Here is a 22,895-nt window from a genome sequence, read left to right as displayed (position 1 = left end):
GCTTGTACTTCACTAATTTATGTTATGCACTTTATAATTATAATACACACTTTCCTTAATCAGTTTGTACAGTTTTATGATAGCTCTATACACCAATTTACACCATTTAGCAATCAACACAGTTACGGAATTTTCAGCATAAAAAAGATGAATAGCTAACCACATCTTAAATCTAAATGCTTATAATGTGAAGCAAATTTCATTTGTATATCCATGACTGGCTTTCCCAATACAACAGAAATTGATAAATCATCACATGCACAAAGCAAATCTGAATTGCTTGATGTAGTCTGACTTTGTACTCTTTTAAGTAATAGGTAGTGAAGAGCGTACTTGTTACTCAGATTTGACTTTACATCTCAAACAATCCGATTCTATATGTACATATATACACTCACGTTAAACATTGTTAGCTAAAATGGACTTTAGTGGACCCTTTAATTGGTGGGTGCAACCTTGAAGTTACTCAATAACACAGAAGGCCTGCTCATTCTAAAATGTCCTGAAAATATTATTTTGAGCTGAAGTTTCAGGTGTCAAGATCACAGTTAGTTAGAAATAAGTTTTCCAAATTCTGCTCAAACTGTAACCTGGTTTTATTTTATTGGAGGAGGTGGGGAAGAATAGAGAAGGCTGAGAAGGGAAGGCAGGATGGCAGGGTTCCCATTCCACTCCAGGAACACTCAGCCAAATTTCCAGAAGGAAGGTTTTCAGTTAAAACCTAACAGCTCCCTTAGTATGTGCTCAAGTATTTCATCTAGTCTTGCATGCTTCCACAAGATTTAAAAGGCAAAAGGAAAACAAAAGAACAGAAGTACTAGAAAAGCAGTGTTGTTTTTTATTGTTGTTTTTTCCCCCCCTCTTCATTTCATGATTTTTTTCATATCCAGACAACAAGAAAGTTTCTCCATCAAGGAACCTTATCAAAAGCTAGCTATAAGAGATACCAAATAACTATTTTAAGTAGTGATTGAAACAAGAGTTACAATATCTAATAACTTCAATAGTACCTCAGTAATTGAAGTAGTAAATAGATATACATAAGGGAATATAATTATTGCAGAAATGCTTATTATGTGCTTGGCAATCGCATTACAAAGTATCACATTATACAGCATTGCCAGTAAACTGACACAGGAAAGAATATTCTTAAAATTACAGCACCATGCTGGGTACTGCAAAGAATATACAATTTATTTTTCCCACAGGTATGATATTTCAGAATTATTCTTACATGCTATTATGCAACAGTATTATCATGTCCACTGATCAAGCAGAACAGTGTTTTTAATCATATTACGATTTTTGTCTATGTAGATGAGAATCTTGCTCAGGCTGAAAAATGAGATAATGTAAATTATTGATATTACTTACTGACGATGAGCCCAACATGGATTTTGGAGACCTTATAATTCCAGCTATGGAGTGACGTATAGTGTCAAATCTTGAGACTTTGTCCTTCTTGTCCTAGAAGGAAAAGCAGAATTTCCAATGAAGCCAAGCAAATCAATACAAGTTTACCTCTAAGCATTAGTAATTGAATTATGGAGAACATGGCATCTAGAATCGTGGATTGAGAGAGAGACTGAGGTTCTATTAAGACATACCAGAAAGCTTGTGTAAACATCACTGGGATTAAACTAATACATACAAATTTAAAAGCTAACAAACTTGTAATATTTTTGTCATAATCTTAAATATCACTACTGTTTACTATAAAGAGAATTCTTTTGTACCCTAAAACAGAACATTTAATTCCCAGTTCTCCTGAAATATGTTTTTTCCAAACAAATATTGGTTTGAAACAATAAGAAAGGAAAACCCATGTAATAGAGCTCAAAAAATACTTCATGTATGTGGAGTTATTTCCTCTTTAACTATTGTGTTCTTTTCTAACAATACACTAACTGTAAACACTAATACTAATCATTCGAAGATCAAGTTCTTTTTCTGGCACTGCAGAACTACACAAGCAGAAACCACTGTCTAAGTTTCTAATTCTGAATAAAGAGGCTTAGCCACTGCAACTAGAATACTGAACGAGCTTTTAATCATTTTTAATTCAGCACAGATCAGTGACAAGTCCACGGTGTTTGTAATGCAAGACTGCATAGTTCTACATCTCTAATTCATCATCAGATCTCCATATCAAAGAATCTCTCAGAAAACAATAATAGTAACAATAAATATTCTTAACATTTATTTCTCATAATTTTACTCTCAGGATAGGCCAAGATACTTTATGAAATACATCATTTAACTCGTGGAAGGGGGCCACAAGTCAACAATCTCTTCCCAATTAGCTATAGGTTAACTAAACCATTAAGGATGACAGACTACATCTGCTTGGTAGTGTTACAAGAGAGACTGCTTCAATGTTTTGAATGTACATCCTCAACTGAAAAAAATGAAAATCTGTTAGTGTCATAAATGCAGTTGCAGTTTATTCTGTGACTTCTGAATAGGCAACAAAAATCTACTAACCCCATATACTAAATATACCTGTACTACAATCGCTATAAAATGGAATTTAGTTTACAGAATATAGTTTAAGCATTGCCTTAATAAATTAAATTTAATTAAAAACAGAATTAAATTGTCTACACCAAAAGAAATTTTCATTAACAAGTGTATGTAGTCTAATTTTGCTTGCATGCTTGCCAAGTGTTGAATGACCAACGCATTTCACACATCTCTTCAGAAGTGAGCCACTAGATCTAACTGTAATTTACATGTTTACTTCTAAGATGACAGGAAAAAAAAAGAAGTTTCTAAATATGGGAGAATTCCATTACATTTTCCCCTAAACAAACTCAGTTTTCATTCTGTTTTGCACTAACAGCTTCCATTCAACTACAAGTAAGGGGCTACATTAACCAGTTTTTCCTTATTAAGAAAGTTTTTAGCAAGGTTCTTTTCTTTTTCAAAGTACCTGTAAGACTTACAAACTGTACCATATCACAGGACTTTGACAAGCATCACTAGACACTTCAAATAGAAGGAACACTAAAATGCAGATTGAAGACATAAACTTGGGCTCTGTTCAAAATGCAGTACATTTATAAATATATTTCAGAATTTTCATTGTACATTCCCTTTGATATGCTGAAACTATTCTTGTATCTTACAGACTATTAAATTGCCTGCACTGCACACATCAAACACATGACAAACAGAACTACAGTGTGTAGTTTATTTATTCCATTTACCTACTCATCAGGAAACCTGAACAGAACTATAGAACAGCAACACTGATATTTTGGCCATTGCTCAGATGCAGAGTATCTTAGATGCGTCGATTAGTTCTTGCAGTAAATCAATTTTCACTGAGGATGCATACTCATCAGTGCTAAAAGATATTTTACTCACAAGTATTGATCATTTCCTAAACTAAAATAAGAATACAACTCAGAAGAACCCAGCTAGTTTTCTGTTTAATCTATACTGCCTTATTAGATAAGTCAAGGTGATATTTTAAGCCTGATTTCTGAATAAAATGTTAACAGAGCTGTCTTTCAGTATCTTCACAGCCACAACAGATTTTGAATCTCTTGGCCAAGGCCCTCAGAATTCAGAAAACAATTTAGTAGGCAAAAGGATGATTTCAGAATATTATTTAAAAATTCTGAAGGAACCCGAACAGGGAGCACACACCCCCTGTGTCTCCAGAGAAAGAAAAAATCATTTTGTTCCAAGATAACTCATTCCAGCATTAACACCAGGCGCGTGACCAACCAGCACAGCCACGCTGTCTGTGCAATCAGCACATACATTTCAGATACACTCACAACACACACCACACTACAGTAACAATCCTGAGAAGGACGCTGGGAAGAAATTAAGAATTCAGCAACAGGGATTGTTATAAAGAGCCCTGTGGAACAGCATGCTTGCTAACATACTCAATGCAGCTCCTAAAAAGTATTAACTGATTCAGTTCCGTATTAGCTTGAATTAATTACTTTCTGAGATACCAGCAAAACTGTGGCATGATTTGATTTTTCCTTTATTTTGCACTAGACCAGTTTTATTAAAAAGAAAACTAATCCCTGGGCTATAATATTTTATGCAAAGACTGAATTACTGCAGAATAAATTATACTTTTCTGTTATATATGCATGAAGATAAACACTGCCCATACAGAACACATTTATTTCTTCAGCAGTGTTTAAACGAACCTATGGCACAAGAGCAAATGAGAGAATAAACTTGGGAAAATGCACTGGTTAACATCTTCTTTTTTGAACCAAACCTACTTCTGACTTTCCGGGAAGAATTAATATGAGCCACCACCACATTTTGGGGCTGACAATTACAGGTGGTCATGAATTTTCTAGCCGGTGGACAGGAAAACCTAAAAGCACTTCTATTCTGACCACTTAGCTGAGAGTAATGCAAGACTGATCGATAAATTTCCAAAGGGAATATAATAATTCATTTTACAGATGTGACTTGTTGTCATTATCACTGGTAAATAACGCAAAGCATTAGTGCTTTTATTTCTACAGGTTTTGTAATATGAGTTAAACAGTTACTGAGTAACGGATTGACGGCAGCCACTTGTAATCATCAGATCAGAATGCTGTCATATTCTAAAAGCAATCAACTTTGGAATGTTGCATTTCTTCTACCATGAAATAAGGATGCTGAAACCCTCTTTCCAGTTGTACACACCTCATCCTTATCATTTCAGTTACATTTTTTCCATTTCTACTGGTCTGAAATGTTACCCCTTCTTTTCTAAAGAAATGTCAATATAGAAGACAAGCACTCTGACACTCCTATTCCCCCCCCCCCCCCCCCCTTTTTTTTTTATTCCTTTCCTGACAAGGTGCAGACAGAAAAAAATGAAGTGTAAGAGCCCACGAAGAATTGCAGGGCTCAGTTCAGCTGAAAACCACAAGTAAAGCACTCACTCTTTTGTCTGATCATTTCCTGACATGCAAGATACAGAAAGCAGAGTTGTTATTTGTTTCTTTTTTATGTCGCTTGTTCACTTTGGGGGATTTTGCGAAACATGAAATCCTACATTATTTTTTTCCACTGTGACTTTCTGTGGCCATCTATTACAACTGTTAGCATCCCATGGGCAAAAATCTCCTATTTGCCAAGCATGCTGCTCTTTTAATAGGCAAAAACACCGCAGATTCTCTTAGAGTGCATGCAAAATACAGTACACCCTGAGGTGTGACAACCAAATTGACAAGGTCAAAGAATCATCTTCACAACACTATTCTGAATGAACGTGGGCAGGATAAAAGAGTAAGACAAAAGATTTTGTTTAAATTGAACTGCATAATGTAAAAGCCCAAAAAAAGCTTTTTAGCTGTAAGAATCCATAGAAATAGCTGCATCTCAGACATTATTAGAGAAGGAGAATAATATATATCCTCCTTAGAGAAGCAAGAAAGTAAGAAGCTATAAAAAAATCTAAGATAAAGAGAGTATTAATGCTACTGAGGGACAGGCAAATAGTGTTACTAGCTCAATCAAAAAGTAGGAGATTAGCAATAAGAGACACAACGTATAATGGAGCATTCACTGAATACTGCAAAAAAAGCCTGGCCAGACACATACATCAGTGATACAAATAGGGCAATATTTTTTACACAAAGAAAAACCTACTTAATGTGTCAGATACGAACCAGCAGCATTGATACAGAAGATGGATGCAGGCTTGCAAATGAAAGCAGAAAAACTTCAGAGGAAATGTAAAGGGAATATGACAAGGACTCTCCAATTGAAAGAAAAGAAACATGCTCCCACAAGAAAAAGAGATTTTAACTGGAAGAACACAATCAACAATACTTAAAAGATGAGCACGATAATCGTTGTTCTGAGGTTTGATGAGGGAACTGGTACTCAGAAATTTTAATAAAACTTACTTCAGTAAGGTACAAGAGCTCTAAGATGAAACTAGACTGGAAGAATTCCTGGTAGTTATTACAAATGATATGTTCAGTGAACACATAGATTAAAAAAAAGGGAGTAGACAGTAACTGCAAGAGCAATTAAGACACTCTTATTTATGTGAAGCAAACGCTAGCTTCATTTCTGCTTAAAAAATGTGATTTCTCTGATGAAAAAAAGTATCAGAACAATTTCCATCTTAAGGCCTCAAATGCAGATATGGTGGAGAGTGATTAAGATTTTTTTTTTTTTTCTCTTAGAACACTACAGGCATCTTGCATGAGAATTAAGTTTTGTGATTTATAAGCAGGAGTTCTTCAAAGAACCTCTAGTGAGAGCGTCATTTTCTGAAAGTGATACTCTGCATTAGTCACCTCAGTAGAGGAGATGTTACTTAGAGGTCCGAAAAACACGCAATACACTTAGCATACAACAGCCACTCTGGCTTGCTTATTGATATGCAAATATACTAATGGCAAAACCTTTATCGTGAATGCCTTCTCTACAGGTAACAGCACTTACTAATCATCTGTAATTTCATCAAAGGAGTGGTAAATGTTGTCGGATAGAAAACTTGAATGTACAGTAGAACATGCCTGAAGACCCTGAAACCTCGAAGCCAAAACACTGAAAGGTTTCTTCCTCCTACCCCACCCCTCTCATCCATGACAGAACTGGGAATCTCAGAAAGGCCAGATGTACAAACATGGAGAAACAAAAGCTGGTATTCTGAACTACTTATATGGTATCTCCAGACAGAACTGGTTGCTGACTGAACATAAATACATTGTTCAAGCTCAGCATACCAGAAGAATGGAATTTGGAGGAATAATGGTTTGCTTTTTCTTATTTTGTCATTGTATGTATCTAGAATTAGAAGCAGCACTGTGCAGAGCCATGAAGAGTAACAAAGTTATTAAAAATTAAAGCATTTAAAGCTAATTAAAAGTACATAAAGTATACAGTGAAACTAATTAAACAACTCAGCTATTCAAAAACCATTCACAAATAAGCTAGTATTTTCTGTTTTAAATAACGGTAACACCTTCCAAAGCAACACGCATGATGCATAATTGATGCGTACATATTGTAAAACTCAGCATCAGATGTAAATTAGTGTTCCACGTTCGAAACTGTGGGGTAGCGTAAAAAGCACAGATCTGCCAGCATGAAATTTGAGAACAGCTCATTTGGAGATGAAAGGTACTTCATAGGTCATACCAGAATCCTGATGGCCTGATACGGAAAAGGACAGTGATAACGCTCCGGAGCATTTCCTCATCCTCTGAAGAACTGAAATGCTAGAGCACCCTGTATCAAATGTGAAGTTCCTAAATGGAGGAGTCATGGAACAATTCTCCTTCCGTATTTTTTTTTCAGCTACTTACTGAATTTTTATAAAATTTGACAATAAAACATCACAATGAAGAATATGATCAAATACAGAAGCTTCCCACAGAGATTTCCACTGTTGGTGCTGTCCAGAACTCAAATGAAGATCCCACACAGACTGGCACGACATCAAAGCTCACATGCCTCTGAGGAAGAAGCTGGATCAGATGGCCTTCCTGAGCTCCCTTCAAACCTACATTATTCTGCAGTTCTACAATATTCAGGAAGTGGACACTCATCAGACTACAGAAGGTCTACATCTTATTCCCTATTCTGCTCCTTCCCTGATAATTTCTAGCACAGCTTCTGATTTTGAACATGAAATAAATAGTGACCTGATGCTTCCAGGCATTTTTAGACCTTGTTTTGAAAAGTAACCTAGAGTTCATTACTGACCTATGTGAAACGGAGCACTATTGCAACAATCCCGTCTACAGAAATGCATCTACACTATATGAAGTTACTATCAAAAGCCGCTACATAATATCTTCTGAAGGTTTTCAATGTCTTATATTTCAGCCCTAGGAAGTTAAGTTTAAAAAAGAAATACAGTATCATGTTTTGATTCTTTGATTTATTCTGAATGACTATTGGAACAGAATGTAGAGTTAAACTGTATAGATTGTACCATATTTTCTGTTTTAATTAGAGTATCGAAGGACCAATTACTCAAGCTACACATGAAATGTCAGCAAAATGTCACCTTCATCCTCAAAATAATTAGCAAATCTTTCTAACACACAAATATATATTAGAGGGCTTTACAGAAGCAGAGTACTTCTAATGGTGGCCAGCAATAACATTTTTAGAGACAAAGGACATTTTAATTATTATATACAAAACAGGCCATTTAAAAAAAAAAAAATAAAAAATTGATTTCACACAATTATCATCAAAAACTTCACTCACGACCCTGGGAAGAAAATGTTTAACATACATCATGTAAGCTGAGACACTGCAACCTTCCATGGTAGCTTTGTGGAAAAGTAAACTAATCAAAATTTTTTGCAAGGCAGATAGAGAGGTCAAAGAATAAGCACAGAATGGCTTGGGCTGGAAGAGACCTCAAAGATTATCCACTTCCACCTCCTATGTTTTGGCAATGGTTGCAAACTGCTAGATCAGACACTAGATTGGTTTACCCAGGGCTCCACCTAGCCTCCAGGAACAGGGCATCCACAACCACTGTAGGCAGCATGTTCCAGCACCTTGCTTCTCTCTCTGTGAAAATTTTCCCCACATCTGAAGTAAATTTCCCCTCCTTTCATTTAAAATCATTTCTCCTTGTCCTATTGCTATCTACCTATGTAAAAAACTGTTTTCCCTTCTAATTGTAATCTTCCTTTAAATATTAAAAGGCCATAATGAGGTCTCCCCGGAGTCTTCCCCAGAGTGAATAAGCCCAGCTCCTTCAGACTGTCTTCACAGGCTAGATGTTCCAGCCCTCTGGTCATCCTTCTGGCTCTCATCTGGATCCTCCCCAGAAGATCCACATCTTTCCAGAGATGGGAGCCCCAGGACTGGATACTCCAGATGGGTCCAGAAAGTTCACAAGAGAATTCCTGCCTCGCTTAATAGAAGTATTTCTATACAACCAACTTCTAACATCTCCTTCAACTGACCGAATAATGATACCGAGCAAAACAGAACTGATTTCAGTAAAGGCAATTTAAGAAACCAATTCAGATCTGTGAAGGCTTACAGCCAAATCTGGGATTAATACATATTTTTTGAAAAATGAAGGTTCAATGCTAATAACTCCAGTTTCTCAGGAAAAAAATAAGAAGCAAAACTAATGTTCGATCCTACCAAAAAATCAGTCCGTAAATGTGCAGATGTGAACTGTCCCCCTGGTTTCAACAGCACTGTTATTACTCTACTATTAATACTAAAATACTACTATTACTTTGATGTACAATTATCTTGTTAATTCTAATATTTTCACTTTACTAGTTTCAAGTAATTAAAATGATCCCAATTTGAGTCTGTAGAGCATTAGCAATGCTGAAAGAGAATACAGTCAAAACATGATCCTTCTCTTCCTTGCTTTCCACTGTTACATCACAGTAATAGAGCCCTGCATATGCACACAAGACACCTCTAGCTACAGTCCTGAATAAATAAATGAAGAATCTAAAACAGACTACACTGAGTAGTCCTAGTTTTACCACAGTACCTTGCGTTCACAAAAGCAAGAAAACCTAAGTTGTTCCATATCCTCATTCAGCTCATCATTCAAAAGACCACGATGATGTATTAGCCATTGGTCACAGTCAACATCTGCCAGTCACAGTTTTGCTCAACATTCTGGCTATGGCGCTGCCTTTCCCTCCTTCTAAACATTTTCATCCTGCTTCTAAACATTTTCATAGACCAGATGTAACTTTTTAACGTAGAATCCAGTTTATAGTTCAGCAGTTACATATAAACCCTTCTGTTTACTTGCTCACTAATAATGTCAGAATAAGCAATCAGGGAATCAAGTGAGATTTCATGAAAGTGACTTGAAATGTCAAGAACATAAATTTAAAAACAGCATAAAGCTCAACATATATTAGAGGGGAAAAAAAGAAAAACACATTAAAAGAACATAAAACTTGCAAAGCAAACCAAAAGCGAAGAAGTTTCTTTATTACTGTCATCTAAACATTACAGTCTGTCAGAGAGGTATTAAAAGCACACACGCTTTAATAGCCAGTAGTACATGTGCATCCACAAACCATTTAAAGTTAACACTTCCTCAATGGAACTGTTAGGTTTTAGGTAATCAGCAGACAGTTTATCTTTTTAGAAAAGCTGATGTGTAATGCACCAAACTGACAAATATTACTTAAGGAAAAAAGTAACTTCATAATAAATTTGAATTAATGAATACAGTTAGAATAATCTCTACTGAGATCTCTACCATCAGAACAAGGCAATATAAAAAGTTTAGTTAAAGACCTCTGTATGAGCTAATAGTATGAAGACAGCGGCTAAGAACCTCCAGGCTACATTCAGCATGAACAGTTTTACAGTGCAGCTTGCTGAAGAACCAAACTGTACATACAGTGCTCCACACAATTAATTTAGCAGATTAATATCGCACATCTTTGCAACATGGTTATATGAGAGCAGGAGCACTGAGCCTCTATTCCTCTGCAATGAGTCTCTGCAATGGTTAATAGGTGATATAAAGAAATGATGCTGACCATTCACACATGCCACACGCAGACACCATCACACCTCTAGAAAGCAGCACACATGCCAAAGAATGTCACCTGGAACTGGAAATGATCTTCACTAATCATGAACTTCAAGTAACAGTTGAAGGCTTGTCATAACTACGTACTTTCAGAAGCACTGTCACTGCCTTCAAGAATGGGGGCATTTTCAACCAGATATGGGAAAAAAGAATAAAGGAGAGAAAAGAAAAAAAAATATATAAGAGAAGAGAAACAATACACAGCAAGCAAATTCTGTCTCATTATTTCTGTGAGTTCCCTAAAGGCTATGGAAGTTAATGATTATGCTAAATCAGTCCAATCACTATGAAAAAGATTTAAGAAGCCAAATTCCAGAAGAGAATTACTACTTTCCTCCCAACACACACAGAATCATCCAGAAATATATACCAGATACCAACATGTGACTTCTGATCAAACCAAATCTTCTGTGTAAAACGTTCCTAATTCCAGGGATGATTTTGAATGAAATTGCAGATCCCGCAGGGGTATGCAATGCTACATTAGAATGAAGATTTCTTCCCTAAGGAATACTGAGAGCTTTTGAACTATTTTTGGCAGCTAAAGAGAAGTATGTACATTCTCCTTTTTTCCGAGAGGGTATAGTAATTCATCATGTAAAACGTTCTGAACAATCTACTTTCCTCAGTTCCTCCCAAAGTTCATTCAAGGTTCATTCATATTTCTAATTTTCCCCTTCCCCTGGACAGTTTTTTTGCTCAACACTTTTTTCCTTTTTGTTTGTTTGTTTGTTTGTTAACCCCCCCCTCCCCCCCAGATAATATGCTGACTTTAAGAAACATGCATAAGTTGCTCTAAAAGTATTGACTCTTATCTTACTACGCTGGCCCACGGTGTCAGAGGTGGATGTTGGTATTATGGCACTAGAGATTGAAACTTCCCCAGCAATACTCCATTGTATTTTGTTGCTGTTTGACAGGGGGGTGTCTGACATCGAAGTGTGTGTGAAGCAAAGGTGTGTTACTGAACTCCACCACTTCGCAGAAAGAACTGCACCCTTTCATGAATGCTTATGGAGACCAAACAGTGGATGTGAACAGCTGAGCAACGGTGCATCACCTCCACTGGGGCAAATTTTATGAGCATGGCATGAAGGCTTGTCTTTACCACCAGTGAAAATACATACCTAATGGTGGTCACTACATTGAAAAACAGTGTTTTGCAAATTAAATACCAAATCATGTTCTTATGCTCCTTATATCTATTGCAGTTTTCATAGAAATACATGGGAGACAACACTTTCAGAGCAAACTATGTATAGTTTGATTCCTAGTCTACCAAAACATTACTGCCAGATTAATCTTTTACTTCAGAAATTTCCAGGTATGCTCAGTGGAAAGAGGCTCAGAGGCTTCATTATCTCTTATCTCTTAAATTCTGGGCTAGTCAGTAACATCCAGCACTCAGGACAAAGTGTGATAGGATTTAACTGTCTCTTGCCTTAGTATATCTTCGTGGATTGCCCTTTCTTTGATGCGTGTCCATCAGGAAAGTGGGATTTATGAAAAGAAGAAAACAGAACAAGAACATAGCCTTACAGCAATAGTTCACTCTCCACACCTGCTACAACCATCTGACATTTGGAGCATTTTTGCTTCATGTTAAGTTCTGTCCATGAGCCAAAAACACAAGTCCCAGCTAGCAAGCTTGAAAAGCAGCCCAAAGCAAAAATCATTAAGTTGAACTTCAGCTGCCCAGGAATCCAACCGCTGCTTATTTACAAGTCTTATACAAACTAATAGGCACTATTTCTACAAGATGACTGCACTGTCAGTGTTTCTTCTGCTGATAAATAAGGAAGAAGCTAAGGGTATCAATGTTGCATAGACTTACACTGGTCCTGTTTCCATTTTTAAGACATTTTACAATTTCAAATAAAATGGTAGAAGTCTGCAAGTAACTGTGAACAACTCCCTTACCCCTTCCTAATAAGTGGGTTCTTATATAATCTTAGCTTTATACAAACATAATGAGCCACAAATCAGCAGGAAATTACTTACATGAGCAGATAAACAAGGCATCTGCTTGGTATTGCATTACAAAGCACAGAAATGCCTCAATTCTTCTGAGTCACTAAGAGAAAAAAAAAATATTTTCTATCTATACCATCAAGCTTCCTGATAGTGCTGTCACAGAAGCTGCTTTCCTGCATCTGCTTGAAAGTTCTGCATGGCCTTACATGATATGAGAAAATGAGAGGCCATGGAATTGTAGAATCTTTCCAGCTAGAAAGAACTTTAAAGGGTCATCTATTCCACCTCTTCTGCAATGAACAGGGACATCCATGGCTAGGTCATGTTGCTCAGAGCTCCCTCTGGCCTGACCTTGAATGTCTCCAGTGACTAGCCTTCCACCACCTCTCTGGGCAACCTCCTACTGCTTCACCATAAAAGACTTTGTCTTTATATCCAAACTAATCTCTCCTCTCTACATTTGAAACCACTTCCCCTTGTCCCATCACAACAGACCCTGCTGAAAAGTCTATCTGCTTCCTTCTTATAACCCCCCCTTAGATACTGAAAGGCTGCTATCAGGTCTCCCTGGCACTGTCTCTTTCTCGATTCTCCAGGCTTAACAGCTCCAGCTTTCTCTGCCTTTCCTTGCTTGTTTGTTTTAACATGTGTCCCAAATAAATTCCAACAAAAGGTAACATATCTTACTTTTAGATAGATCACTGAGACCTGAATCTCTAAAGCCTTTTAAACAGTAAAACTGATCAGAAATGCTGTTAACTTTTATATTTTTTTTTCCTTTTGGCTGAATATGAGCCAGCAGTGTGCCCAGGTGGCCAAGAAGGTCAATGGCATCCTGGCCTGTATCCAGAATGGTGTGGTGAGCAGGACTAGGGAAGTCATCCTGCCCCTGTACTCAGCATTGGTGAGGACTCACCTCGAGTACTGTGTTCAGTTTTGGGCACCTCAGTACAGGAAAGACATGGAGGTACTGGAGCAGGTCCAGAGAAGAGCAACAAGGCTAGTGAAGGGCTTGGAGAATAAGGCCTACAAGGAGAGTCTGAAGGAACTGGGGCTGTTTAGTCTGGGGAAAAGGAGGCTGAGGGGAGACCTTATTGTGCTCTTCCAGTACCTGAAAGGTGCATACAGTGAGAGTGGGGCTGGCTTCTTCTCACTGGTGCCAGGGGACAGGACAAGGGGAAATGGCCCCAAATTGTGTCAGGGTAAGTTTAGGTTGGATATCAAGAAAAACTTATTTACAGAAATGGTTGTTAAACACTGGAATGGGCTCCCCAGGGAGGTGGTTGAGTCACCATCACTGAATGTGTTTAAAAACCATTTGGATGTGGTGTTCAGGGACATGATTTAGCAGAGGGTTGTTATTATTAGGATACTATGGTTTGGTTGCGCGTGGACTCGATGATCATAAGGTCTTTTCTAATCTGAATGATTCTATGACTCTATGATTCTTTTGGATATTTCAGCTACAACAGATATAACAGGAATTCAGAAATATTAAATCTCATGCTAATACATACCTACTCTCAGTTACCCTAATACACACAGTGTGAAGGACGGCACCCTCCTACAATGATGCACTGATAATTCATTGATAGTCCAGGTGCCTTCAATACCGACAACCAAACTCAACAGAAATCCTTTATCGAGCACGCGCAGAACATGCAGCAACTTTGTACAGCTGCTCCTTAAGCAGCAAGGCTGGCAGGTTTTTTAGTTAGCTCACATGCTACTAAAGAACATGTGTCACGGTATTTCTACATCACTGTTATATTTTATCATCTTTAAAAAACAACAGAAAAAGACAACAGAACAAAAACAAACAAAAAAAGCACCACTTCAGATTATTTAATGTTAGAAAAATGAGAACAGACATTTCTATGTCTCATCTAACTTTTTCAAGCATAGATGATGAAACTTTTTAAAACAGTGATGAAAAATGATGATTATTCAGTCATACCCAGTCTTCTGGCTTAAAAGCTTGAGCTCCACCTGCTGACAAGTTTTTTCAGATTACAGAGCTAGAATACCAAGTCTTAGTTTTACCAACAGTTGCAGCATAATGCAAAATCACAGGATCATAGAATCAACAAGGTTGGAAAAGACCTCCAAGACCACCCAGTCCAACCATCCACCTACCAGCAATGTGTCCCCATTAAACCATGTACCTTAGTGCAACATCTAATGTTTCTTGAATATCTCCAGGGAAGGTAATGACATGAACCATGACTACACTGAAATAGCGTAGTAGTTTACAAATTATTGTATTCTACTTAAAAGACAAGTAGTTCTCAGGAAAAGAAAAAAAAAATTAAAAAAAAAAGACAAATACTCTAAAATACTGTTCAGCACTGTAACAATAGTTCTTTCTATTCCTATACAGGAAAACATACATTAAACTGGAATACAGATTCCACTATATTGTTGCTAAACAACATTGTTTACTATTATGATTTTTAAATCTAATGCCAGGCTTTTGCGGTCCCTGAAAATTTCCTATTCTGTACCAATTTTCTAGTCAATACTGCTTTTCTAAGTGCAACCTCTTAAGATGAAATACACACCACTGCTGCACATTTCAGTAAGTGTTACACTTGCACTGCAAAGTTCTAAATATTGTTGATGTCTTTATTTCTAATCAGAAGAATTAGATAATAATGGAGTTTTCTTGTTATTTTCTCTGTTTTAATTGGGGTTGATTATTGTCACACTCATAAAATAGCAAGAAAAACATACCTATACTAAGAGAAAAGACAGACAATACATCCATTGACTAAACACTGATAATCTAGCACAAGATTCCAGTTAACTTTTGTGACAGTAACATAATGCATAGCAACTCTGATACTAAATTTTTGGCATAAAGACAGCATTTCATAGTATTTATCTCCTCCCTACAGATATTAGAGGCAAATCAGAAACACAGAAAGCTACATAACAAAATACAGGTAACCTAACCCTATCTACAAAATCATGTCAAACAGCATTTCAGGACTTCACTACTTGAGAGTTATGCAATACTACTATGTATTCTAAGAGATGGAAAACAAAACAATTTGAAAACTGCTCCCTTTTGAAACTGGCTGCCCATGTGTGGCACCAAAGAAATTCTTTATGTAAAAACGTCTGCAATTTTAAACTTAAAATGATCCAAAAAAATCTCAAACATCAAAATGTATTCACAACATAAGCAATAAATAAATAAATAAATAAATAAAATAAATTAGTAATTACTAGGAAAACAATTTTCAAATCATGCATTTACAACAAATTTTTCTAGAAGAGCAAATATGTACAATCAAATGTAATATCAAACTATACAGACTTTAGGACAGCAGACTTCAAACTCTTCAGGGTACTGCTTGGCAGGGTGACATGGGCAGAAGCAGTGCATCCCATGAAAAAAAGAAATCAGGCAAGAACACCAGGAGGCCTCTGTGTATCTACCAGGAGCTCCCAGACTTAAATAAGCACAAAAAGAAAGCCTACAGGGAGTGACAGTAGGAACAGGTTTCCTGGGAGGACTACAAGGAAGTTGTTAAGCACCCAGGGATCAGGTTTGGAAAGTTAAAATCCAGATAGAATTAAATCTAGCCAGGGACATAAAGTGGAACAAGAATAAATTCTATGGGTATATCAGTGATAAAATGAAGGTCAGGGAAGATGTGGGCCCTCTCCAGAAGGAAAGTGGGGAACTGGTGACAAGGGATACAGAGAAAGCTGAGGTGCCGAATGACTTTTTGCCTCAGACTTCACTGGCAAGCATCCTAGCTGCACAACTCAAGTTGCAGAAAGCAAAGGTATGACTCTAGAGAAGGAAAAACTGCCTACTGTAAATGAAGATCACGTTCGTGGCCATCTAAAGAACCTGAAGGCGTACAAGACCATGGGACCTGATGAGATTGATCCATGGGTTCTTAGGGAACTGACAGATGAAGTTGCCAAGGCACTTTCCATCAGATTTAAAAGGTCACAGCAGCCTGATGAAGTTCCCACTGATTGGAAAAGGTGAAACATAACCCCCATTTTCAAAAAGAGAAAAAAAAGAAGATATGATGAACAACAGGCCAGTCAGTCTCACCTCTGTTCTTGGCAAGATCATGGAGTGGATCCTCCTGGAAGCCATACTAAGGCACACAGAAAATAAAGACGAGGTGATTGGTGGTAACCAATAGGGCTTCAACAAGGGCAAGTCACACCTGACAAACCTGATGCCTCCTTCTATGACAGAGTTACAGCATCAGTGGATAAAGGAAGAGCAACTGATATCATCTACCTGGATTCATGCAAAGCATTTGACATTGTTCCGCATGATATCCAGGTCACCAATTGGAGAAAGATGGATTTGATGGATGGATCACTCCCTGGATAAGGAATTGGCTTGACGGCTGCACTCAGAGTGTTAGTGGTCAACAGCAATGAGTGGCATTCCTCATGGACTGGTGCAGGGACCAGTATTATTTAACATCTTTGTAGGTGACACTGACAGTGGGATCAAGTGCACCTTCAGCAAGTTTGCAGACAACACCAAGCTGAGAAGTACAACTGACACACAAGAGGGAAGAGATGCTATCTAGAGGGACCTAGACAGGCTTAAGAGGTTGGCCCATGACAACCTCATGAAGTTCAGCAAGGCCAAGTGAAAGGTCCTATATTTGCACTGTGGCAATCCCAAGCACTTACAGGTCTGAGAACAGCTTGAGATAAGCCTTGGGGTGAAGGATTTGGGAGTGTTAACTGATGGAGGAGTCAACATAAGCCATCAATGTGTGCTTGCAGCTCAGGCCTGAACTACATCAAAAAAAGAGCAGAGCGGACAGCTTGTTGAGGGAGGTGATCCTGCCCTCAATGCTTTTGAGGCCTTACCTGGAGTTAATAATCCTGGGAATTTTAAATAGGAGGGGAATAGACAGTGATAGGGGGAATGGTTTTAAGCACAAGAAGGGAAGGCTTACATTAGATGTTAGGGGGAAGTTCTTCACAGAGAGAGTGGTGAGTTGCATCCAGACAGGCTGTGGATGCTACGTTCCTGGAGGTGTTCAAAACCAGGTTGGATGGAGCCCTGGGCAACCTGGTCTAGGTACCAAATCTGGAGGCTGGTAAAACTGCCTGTGGCAGCGGGGGGTTGGAACTTGATGATCCTTGGGGTCCCTTCCAACCCAAGCCATTCTGTTTCTATGATTACTATCTCCACACAACTGCATAAAATTAAGAAAAGGATGCCCCAAAATAGTAGCCAAATACTTTTTAAGATTACACAGAATCTCTTAACGCAAGTTTATCTTAATTACAAGGAACCATCTAAAATTAAAAGGCCATCTAAAAATGAGCTGCAAAAAATTGGGTGTTAGCAAGTAAGAGTTAAAAGGAATTATTACAGCATGTAATCAGTATCAGTTAATTTCTCAGTGACATAATGTATGCAGTAATTCCAACAGCTTTTATCTGTTCATTTTCTGTCTACAGCCGTGAACATATGGCTTCAACAAAGCCAACAAAATTATCAATAACTCGTAGTCACGTTTATTAAATCTATTTAAAGATTTACACTTTTAATTATAGAACAATCTAATGAGAAGTTAAGTCTCCAGGGTGCATGAGGCCAAATGAAGTCTGTAGATATACAAAGAGTAATGTAAATCATTTCAACTTAAAAATAAATAAATAAATAAAATCACTCTACTGAATCATTTTTCCAACTAGTCAGTTTCTGAAAATGCAAAGAGAAATTTATTCACTCCAGTCACCCATTCATGTGTCATAAAACTCTGATCTAAGGAACAATATACGACAGCAAGACTGCATAATTCAGTAAAGCTTACCATAGAAGTGACTGATCTGGCATCTTCTTCATAATTCACTACAGGTGGTGGCTCTTTCCCATCATTCTCTTGCACTTTTTGTTCCAGTAGTTCTTTCTGGGCTGCAAATTTTGCCTCAGAGCATCTTAATTGCTGAACAGTTTGCTTAAGTTCTTCCAGTGCTTGTTTTTGGCTCAGCAAGAGAACGATACTGAAAAGAAAATTAATTTTAAAATGCACATAATTTAAGGTGAATATATATATATACATATATATATTTATTAATTTATTAAGGAAAGCTTAAAAACGACAACAACAACAAAGAAGCACTTTCAATACCAGAACTCAGCTACAAATCATTTTTTTCTTCTCTTCTGCAAGTTATTTTGACTTCACTCTGAACACTGCTCTGTTTTTTCAACAGCTATTGAAACTATATCCCATTATCTACTTGTGGTCTCACTTACACCACTATTACACAGTATTTCACCATTAACATACAAGGAAGATTTTCACATCCATGCTCATTACCTTCAACCTTATTCCAAATGCAGAGCAACGGCTCCCCTCAACCACTACGTATATTCATTATTGTTTGTGTAAATTTACACTTTGATTAACCTCTGGAGGTTAGACCTCCACAGCACCCTTCTAACCTCAACCATCCTGTGACTCATTTGGATTTATTAAAACATCACTACAGAAGTGCAATACAGAATGCTGTACGGATGTACTACTGTGTAACCTCATCAATTAGTTCTCTTCCAAGTCAGAATTTCAGATTAATATTTAGTTACAGTTATGTTTTCTGTCCACTTCTTTGTTTTCAGTCTATTTATCGGTACTTCTTTTTAAAGAGATTTTATGCCTCCTTTCTTACACTGACAGACTTCAAACTGTTGCCCTATTAAAAATGCCTTGTAGAAGACCAAAGACTCTCATTTCTCAATAGCTGCATCATAGATGGCTGCATCAACTCTAGACACTTCCTGCGAGAAATAGTGCATGAAACAGATCTGGAAGAAAAAGCATGCAAGTGGCCTTGCAGCTGCATGTAAAAAGGTTGTACTTGGCTCTAAATGGTCTCCTGTGCCACAGTCAACAAGGTTTTCACCTTTCTTGCAGGCTGCTAGAGAACCATTCTGCATAGAGAAAAAAAAAAAAAAAATAGCCCCAGACTCTTCAGTTCTCCAAGAAATGACCCACACATGAATAAAAGAGAAACACACACCTTACACTGAGACTATCAAGTACCAAATCAGCCTTAAAAGCATGAGACAACACCAAGGAAATAATGGAAAGCTGATTTCCTAATAATGAATATGCAGGAGATCAATTAAATGAAGGTGGCCATAAAACAGATCTTCACATAAAGGTACGAGAGAACACACATATTCAACTCCAATAGGTGCTCTACAACAGATGATCAAACATTAGCAGAGAACAAGCAGACCATTTAGGACATACACCTGAAACCTAGATGGCTATCACCCTCAATAAATGCCAAAACCAAACAAGGACAGAAACTGACCAACAGCGTGAAGCATCTACAGCACAACAGTGACACACTTAGAACATTCCACTTGAGCCCAGAAACTTGGTCTAGAAAGAAACACAGAGTTCTCATAGTCTGAGAAAGCAGATAAAGGAAGATGAGGACTGACCAGGACTACCAAGAACAAGGATGCTAAAGAAAAATTACAGTATTCTGTCATTCTGTATCATCTCCATTTGGAGAATAAATAAATAAATAAGTAAATAAATAGTCCTGATTATCAACCCCATTATTTCTACTTCAGAAATGAAGCTGTTTGTTGTACTCAAGAACAAGGTTCAAGCAGCTCTTTTAACACCACCCAAAAGACCACTGGCAAATCCTGAAAAAAATCAAAGGCAAGCCTCATAGTTCTGTGTATCTACAGTTTCAGCTGTGTCTGACAAAGACGGAGACACAGTCTTGTCTGCTGAAGAAGTTACTCTGTCATTACTTAAAGACACTAAACATTGTGTAGGCATATACTGAATGCAATACAAGCCGAAAGCCATGGATGGCAAGATTACTCCTTCAGAAGCTTATAATGAGCTAGGTGGTTACTCACGCAAGTTCCAAATGATCTTTTGTGTGGAAAGAACAAGTAGAACATATGAAGACTTAAGTGGAAGACTTGAAAAGTAAAGTTCAGCATGAGAAAGCAGACACTCAGAAACATCACACAAATATATGAACTCCTCAAGATAGTTTTCTTTATCTCATCCTCACAATATGGGGGAAAAAAAGACCAAGCATCTCCCCACAAAAATGATGGCTTTCCACCACCATTATCATCTAAAATGACAGCATTCCAACTGCCAAATGGTTACAACTCATCGTGAACCGTAGATGAGATCCTAGATGTTGAAACTCAGGAGCTATTCCCTCCTCAACTGTGACATGATGTATAACAGGATAGCTACATAAAAATCTGCCCAAGGCCATCACAGAATGCTGATTTTACCTGTGAGGAACTACTATCTATAAAACTTTCTGCCTGTGTCTTTTAAGAGTGAATCCTTGCAAGATCAAAAAAAGGGCAGCAAGTGGGAAAGTGATGCACCTCAAGACATGCTCCAACACATGCCTTAATGAAAAGTGCAATAGGTGTAAAACTCAGTTCATAGCGCTGCCATAATTAAACACAGAGAAACAATACCCAGTGCAGGCTGCCACTGAGAAGTCAATACGTTGTTTGGGCTAGAAGTGATGAAAATGAATCAGAAAGAAGTGGGGAGAACTGAGTCTCAACCATAACACAGACTCAAGACAGGCAGAGTCTGGACTGAAATCATCTCAACAATACAAACATCTGCTACAGATTACTCAAAGGAACTGCACACAGCAGGAAACAGAATGAGAATACGAACTACTTTTAGAGAGATCTAACAGCAAAACAACGAAGAAACATTCCTATGGAAAAGCAGCACAAAATCCATCTAGTCCAAACAATTTATCCTGTAAGAAAGAAAGATAGGTCAAGGTGATAAAATGCCTTCCAAGAACTAAGAATGTGTCCACAGCAAACGAGGATCACCTGAGGTACTGCATTCCAATTTCCTGTTACTGTAAATTAGTATTTATGACCAAGTATTTTGTAAGACTATGACTTACTACAAGAAGAACCAGAGACATCACTACAGAAATAAAGGTTTATCTCTTACAGTAACTTCACTTTAGATTGGGATGTGGGTATGAAATAGAGGTGAAAGATCCTATCCTAAAAATATCAATTATAATAAATGTTTTATTTATGCCACATAAAACAACCATTAATACCTCACCTTCATTATTTATTGAGCAGTACCACAAGGCACTGGTTCTACATTCTCTATTCTAATGCAAATACCATGAAGAATGAACTTAACTTGACAAGTTCTAATCATTAGTGCACGAGAAAGATTACACAACTTCCACAGAACTGAAAAAGTCTTCCACAGAATCACATGTATGCAACAAATTATGTCAAAAAAAGAGACAACCTGAATTGATTCTTTTTCTTCATACGAGCTGAAGTTATAATGCTAAGAAAACTTGAGTTATTGAGCTAGTAACAACACAACAACAAAATTAAATTAATAGAGCTGCTCTGTTTTCTAATTAATTTGGATCTGGAGCCAAGAAGGCTTACTTTAGGAGCTGAAAATTCGCTGTTATTTCCAAGTAAGAACAATTTATCACAAAAGCAAAAATTAGGAATGGATTAGGAATGGCATTATAGACATTTTCCTTCACAGTATTACAAATGGAAATTTTAATTCCACTTACTCTGACTTCTTTTCACAAGTCTTAGAAGAATCTTCTATTTTTTTCTCTAGTTCCAACACAAGTTCCTCTTTGCTCAAAAGCGTCTGCTGTGTTTGAATGAGTTCTTCTATTACTGTTTTTAACCTGTAAGACAAACATTACCAAAATCCATGCTGTAAAACACATAGATACTGTACATATTTGGGAACTTTGTTACCCTGAGAAGCATTCTCTTTTTAATCTTTAAACTGATCTATATTAAGCTATGTATATGTACAAGGTTGCAAAATGATCTATGCCCACAGGCTCTTCTAACAAGAAAACTTCATCTACAAACCATGATGAGTTCTGTGGATTAAAGCCTTACCAACATACTGCTGATATCTGAGATTCTTTATGAAATTAATAACTTTCTGACTGCTAAAGAACATTTTAAGTAAATACACAGAATGGATAGCTCGGATAAAATAAGAAAATAATGAAAAACCTCTAGAAATAACGAAAGAAGAAACAAGCTCTACATTATTAACTAATACAACACTTATTTTGAGAGCAAGCTGCGTACTTCTCATAGCAATTTTTTTTAACACCACACAATCTTTGATAACAAGATACATTCAAATCAAACTATTGTTAAGCCAGGAGAACAATTTCTAAAGAATGCCTGTGTGCATATGTGTTGATGAGTGCCAAAAAAAGGTGGCATATACATCACTACATAAGTAGGTTGCTCCAAAAGTAATGCCTCCTATTTAATTCCATGGAAACTACAACAGCTACAATAAGCACAATAATACTA

The 22,895-nt window shown here is 37.2% G+C and overlaps 1 protein-coding gene across 3 annotated transcripts in view; it reads right to left on the bottom strand.

Moving 5' to 3' along the window:
* Positions 1-22,895, bottom strand: part of FER (FER tyrosine kinase) — a 159,407-nt gene that overhangs the window by 80,072 nt on the left and 56,440 nt on the right. For all 3 annotated transcript variants that reach the window (XM_072359817.1, XM_072359819.1, XM_072359818.1), the window contains 3 exons: positions 22,118-22,240; positions 18,340-18,529; positions 1,375-1,467 (listed from right to left, as the gene is read on the bottom strand). In XM_072359817.1, coding sequence (XP_072215918.1) covers positions 1,375-1,467; positions 18,340-18,529; positions 22,118-22,240 — 406 coding nt within the window. The remainder of the gene's footprint in view (positions 1-1,374; positions 1,468-18,339; positions 18,530-22,117; positions 22,241-22,895) is intronic.

This window comes from Excalfactoria chinensis, chromosome Z, assembly GCF_039878825.1.
Source record: "Excalfactoria chinensis isolate bCotChi1 chromosome Z, bCotChi1.hap2, whole genome shotgun sequence".
NCBI classification, from domain to species: domain Eukaryota; kingdom Metazoa; phylum Chordata; class Aves; order Galliformes; family Phasianidae; genus Excalfactoria; species Excalfactoria chinensis.
Note: the sequence above shows the minus strand (reverse complement) of the source record. Positions and strands in the feature narration are given on the sequence as shown.